The sequence below is a fragment of the Pundamilia nyererei genome, unplaced genomic scaffold (genome assembly GCF_000239375.1).
Source record: "Pundamilia nyererei isolate P.nyererei 1_Seehausen unplaced genomic scaffold, PunNye1.0 scaffold00130, whole genome shotgun sequence".
Lineage (NCBI taxonomy): Eukaryota > Metazoa > Chordata > Actinopteri > Cichliformes > Cichlidae > Pundamilia > Pundamilia nyererei.
In genome coordinates, this window is record NW_005187531.1 from 1,521,349 (window position 1) to 1,526,827 (window position 5,479).

Sequence of the window (5,479 nt, forward strand, 5' to 3'; positions counted from 1 at the left end):
TGCATGCAAACACATTTGTTCTGTCACCCCACCAGCCATCTGGAAGTTGTTTAACTTCAAAGTTTAAAAACTAAACTTGATGAAACAATACAGAAACTGAAGTTTCCTGTTATAATTATCGGTCATTGCTTTTGAACACAAACCAGATGGGCTTGTAAAGCAAAACAAAATGAGATTACAAACAAAGACCATTCTTAAAAACTGCAAAAAGTTACAAATTATTCTGTAGTATAACTTTTTTTTAATAGTCACACAGGCTGGAGGCTCTACTCTCCAATTCAAAAATCACAAAAATTATACAAAAAGTATAAAAATAATCACAACAGACAAAATACTTTTTCAGTAGTCGGTCTGTTTAACTAAACATTAACCCCAGTTGTCTGTGTCCTGCTTTGAGCATTTCGATCTATTTTCCCGACCGGACCGTATCACTGTAGCTCCTTAAAGATGAGCAGTTAGAAAAAAAGCTCCAGGAAAAATGCATGATGGACCGGCAGGTCGAGTCTTTGTGGGATTTCGGCCATTGAGAGCACGTCTTCGGTCATGAGGAAGGCGATGGGCCCGACGCGGGTCCACACACACTTCTCACACAGCGGCCCGCCTTGAGACAACCCATCGGTCTGCAGGAGGGCAAAAGTAGAAACAAGAATTAAATAATATTCTTATATTATAATATTATCCTTTACATCAAAGAAGGGTCTTACACATCGCATCTGCTGTCGGCACATGATGAAGGCTGAGCCTGGGGTGATGCAGTTGGGACAGTTTGCGATGGAGCATGGGAGAGGCTGGTCGCTCTTCAGTAGGGAACTGGGCATCTCTGACCTAAAAAAGTACTCCTAGAGATAACAGTGAGAAATGGCAGACAGTTTCATTTATATGGATAAAACCGCCTGGAATACAAGGAGCAGGACATTTAATAGACAGTCTGGGAGCGCGCACGCTAAAAACCAAACCTATGAGCCAGATCCAGCCCACCCGTGTCACCCAGCTGTTGCTGTGATGTGCACTGATACTCGTAAAGCATAAACCATGTCAAACTACATGTGGCACAACTTTTAGCTTTTGAGTTTCACAAGGCTGAACATGAAAAGAATCGTCTATGTACAAGAACAAAACGAATAGATGCCCATAGTAACAGTAGCTGGTCTTAGTGACTCAGCTATAAGGTGGCCGTTCTGACAATAGTTTTACATTTGGCTGGAGTCAGCGTCACTGCTGGCAGCATGATATGATACCTAGAACCTACAGAGGTTGTGCAGGTAGTCTCACATCATTATCTTTCATTGCCAAAAGGTTTGCAGTGTCTCCCAGCACAGTCTAAGAGAATGGAGAAGATTCCAGCAGACAGGCAGTTACTTCAGTCTCAGACCAATCTAAAACAGACTTTGTGAGGGTGGCCTAAGGACCCAACATCCTCTACTGGGCCCTGTGTTCACTGCCTGGCATTGGTATTTGTCATATGATATCAGAATTGGCAGTTCTACCACTGATGCCCTGTGAGATAACAACAGGTTCACCCTGAGCACATGTAACAGACGTGAAAGGGTCTGGAGAAGCCATGGAGAGCATTATGCTGCCTGTAACATTGTTCAGTATGACCAGTTTGGTAGTGGATCAGTGATGGTCTGGGAAGCATATCCATCGAGGGACACACAGACCTCTACAGGTTAGGCAAAAGCACCCTGACTCCCATTAGGTATCGAGATGAAGTTCTTGGTGAGACCCTACGGTGGTGCAGTGGGTGCAGTTCGTCCTCCAGATGAACACTGAAATTACCGTGGTAACAACACTCCATGAAAAAGAAACAATACAGGGCCCATAAGTTTTGGTAGTAATTTATAGACAGAGAAGTGAAAGCCACTTGAGAAAACACAGGAAGTATAAAAGCAGAGCAAACATGATCAGCTATTTCTGTTTCTTCTTGCTTCAGGGAGATTCCTTCACTGTTTAAAGCTGCTATCGTATTGGAATCTGTTTCCTTAACCATCACACGTATATATAAAATCCTTAAACCATCTAGGAGGAGACAGAGGGTAAACTGTAAACGTAAACTGCACTTGCGATGGCAGCATTAACTTCATTGCTGTTGTGTTACCAAAGTTTCAAACTCTGTGTGCACTTTTTCTTTTCCAAAAAAAAAAACTGAGGTGAAGGTGTCATTACCACATACCCCTCCCCAAACAGAATCCAACAACCACCCAAGAAGCAAAAAGAAAAGACAACAACAGCAGACTATTATGGCCATGCAATTTCCCCACCACTCCTTTTAGAGTGTGCGTTTTAAACTGTGTTTGGCTTTCTGCAAAAACTGATCTCACTGACTCGGCTCCCAACATCTGTACACCGACTGGGCTGCATTTACAATGGGAAAACTTTATCGTGGAGTTCAGGCAACAGTCTATGTTTACAAAAGATAATCAAAGCTTGATAAAACCTCCCTAAACAGAAAACGTTTTAGTTTAGCTGTACTGGAAATATAAGGGGCTGAAAATCAAAGTCCTTTGAGTCACTGGAAATGCTAATTAACAAATACAGTGCTTTCAAAATACATCAGATCAATGAGAAAAAAAAAATCATACTGGATATCTATACTGATATGGGAACAAAATAACAAAAGGATGTCACATCATTTGATGGAAATGAAAATGATCATCCCACAGAGGGCTGAATTTAAAGACACCTTGAAAATCAAAGTGAAGAAAATGATGCTGCAAGCTGTTTCAATTTGCACCACCAAACCAGCCACGTTTGATGATGAAGCACAGTGTTCTCCATGGCTTCTCCACACCCTTTCACGCTTGTAACAACCCTCCTAGAAATCTCCTCCATGCCCTTCAGACTGTGCTGGGAGACACAGCAAACCTTCTGGCAAAGACATGCATTGATGTCCCATGTGAAAGAGTTGGACTACCTGTGCAACCTCTGTAGGGCCCAGGTACCTCCTCATGCGGACCCTAGCTTAGCTAAATGCTAAACTAGTGGAGAAACAGTCAGAAAAAAAGATGAGGAAAAACTTTCAGTGTCCAGCAAGTCATGTCTTTTTTTCCTCTGACAAAAGGGAAACACTGAGCACCTTTCTTATATTATATTTTGTATTGAGGAAAGGGTGATTAGTGTTTGTATATACTGTCAAACAGTGATCACTGTCAAGAAGTGGTATTAAAAAAAGATTTTTTTTTTAATTGTTGGCACAGCTGCCTGTTATAGTCGCTGTTCTACTTCATTGCCTTTTTTATTTTTTATTTTCACACTGAAAGATCTGCTGCCTGGAATAAATCCTGTAATCAGCTTGGGTCGTCTTCCAGATCCTGAAAGGAGTGACCCATCCGAATATCTTGTACTTACGTACAGATTTTAAGAAATCGCTCAGAAAGACATGACCAAATTTTGTATATCTACAATTCTCCATTTAATTTTCCCAATTCTTGTTTTTGGAAGTCATTAAAAATATCTGCTGTGTAATCATTCCACCTTGGAAAAAGAATAGTTCAAAGAAATCCCCCCAAAAAGACCCACATAATTATGACAGTCATGCCCATGATGAGTGTATGGAAACTTCCAGCACAACTGTGTTTGTTTCATGGAGCTGGAGCTGCAGTTAAACTTCCCCGGCCACATTCTGTACCTGGCTTTGGGGTTTTTCAGTCCGGAAGGCAGCAGAGGGATTGATGCATTTTTGGACTGAAAGTCATGCGAACCTGGTCATGTTACTGCAAAGAAATACTTCTTTGTCCTGAATACTGTACTGCCACGTGTAAAATGTGCTGAAAAGTAATTTTTGGAGGAAATTCTGTCTTTGAATCATAATGGAAAACACATGGATCCAAACCACCCTCAGTGCCACTTACTGGAAATTACGGGACACACAGTAAGGGAGAAGCAGCATTGCAGTAATCTGAAACTAGGAAGTCAACGACACTGTGTGGCTTCAAGCGTCAATAGGCGAAAGGGTTGACAACGTGAAGCTGGGCGGGTCCCGAGTTGAGAGCAAGGGGCAGCTTTTTTTCGTTCTTTAAATTTTCTCATTTCTTCATTCTTTTAAATGTGCTCCAGGTTGTGTTTAATGCTGTAACTGCTGTCACAGTCATTTCTCAAGGTTTGGTTTAAATGAAGTGCATCTATTCTCATGACCGTGTTGTTTTGATGCCATTATGAGGTTTACATGTGAAGGCGTTACTGAAACTGCACAGCAATAGGATAAGAAGTGAGATGCACAGTGAGAGTTTCGTACCCCAGCCATTGTGATGATGCGGCGGATGTTTTCTGTGATGATGAGAGTCGTTTTGGCACGAGTGACAGCCACGTACAGCAGGTTCCACTCATCGTCAGGAATTTTAGCTGTGTGTCGGGGGGAGAAACAACAACAGTTAAACAACATTCCCGCTTTCAGGTAGAAATCATCCTCCTTACTAGACGTGCTTCATGCCACTCGTGATAAAAAGGTCCAAGAAAAAAACAACAACAACCCAAAAAACATAACATACCAAATGAGAATTCAGGACTGTGGCGCAGGTTGTGCTTAGAACAGGGAACCTTGACAAAGTCATCAGTGACCATCACGGTGTCAAACTCCAGACCTTTAGACTTATGGACAGTTCCAACTATGAAGTCTGGAAGGAGAGCCAGAACACAGAGCGGAAAAACAACACTCATTAAAAGAAAGACTCCATCCTCCAGACAATTAAAGTCATCTAATCTTGAAAGAAAAAAGAGAGACAAAAGAAAAGATGTTCCAGCTCATGTGAACATCTCCATAACAATAAAATAAATAGTCTATAGTTGCTGATGGAGAGGTTTGAGAGACAAAGACTGTCACTGAGTAAGAAGACAACGAGTCCCCTGCTTTTTTTCTCTTGCTTCACTTCCTGGTGCTTGTTCCAATTTCAACAAATCAGCATCAAATTAAATAAAAAATTATTAAACACATAGAAAATTATTGAGTGTCAGCAGTGGTTATAGTGATGGCTGTCATCCACGTCATTTAAGCCCCTGGCATGACGCATGAAGTCATCACGAGAAGATTTATAGACATCACTATAAGGTTAATGTGAATGAGTCAGCAAAGGGATTTGGAATCATCTTCAAATTATTTAGAACAAATCCACTGTATTTTACTGTGATGGAGTCTGTACTGACCACCCCAACACAACAAACCAGGGTAGAAGTTTTTATTGGATGCAGATTCATATTTCAGGAGCTTTCACATGTACATGCAGTTAAAGAAAGGAACTGTGCAGAACTGACTGAAATCAAAGGTGCAGCAGGACAAAATAAGAGCCGGGAGTCAGTTTGCCAGTTTAAAAAAAAAAAAGAAAAACATGAAAGGATCCATCCTGCCTTCTGTCAACCATTCAGGCTGTGTCTTGATTCATGCTGACAAAGGAGCTGATAGTGGACTTCAGCACTAAGCAGGAGAGGAACTACCAGACCCCCGTCATCAACGAGTGCCCAGTGGAGAGAGTGGACAGCTTCAAAT

At 41.5% G+C, this 5,479-nt stretch overlaps 1 protein-coding gene across 1 annotated transcript in view; it reads right to left on the reverse strand.

Annotated features, from left to right (window-relative positions):
- Nucleotides 1-221: 221 nt before the first annotated feature.
- Nucleotides 222-5,479, reverse strand: part of fbxo18 (F-box DNA helicase 1) — a 20,129-nt gene continuing 14,871 nt past the window's right edge. Inside the window, exons 18-21 of the mRNA XM_013913401.1 lie at nt 4,488-4,613; nt 4,235-4,341; nt 705-839; nt 222-620 (exon numbers count right to left, since the gene is read on the reverse strand). Of these exons, the coding sequence (XP_013768855.1) occupies nt 456-620; nt 705-839; nt 4,235-4,341; nt 4,488-4,613 (533 nt within the window). The 3' untranslated portion in view covers nt 222-455. The remainder of the gene's footprint in view (nt 621-704; nt 840-4,234; nt 4,342-4,487; nt 4,614-5,479) is intronic.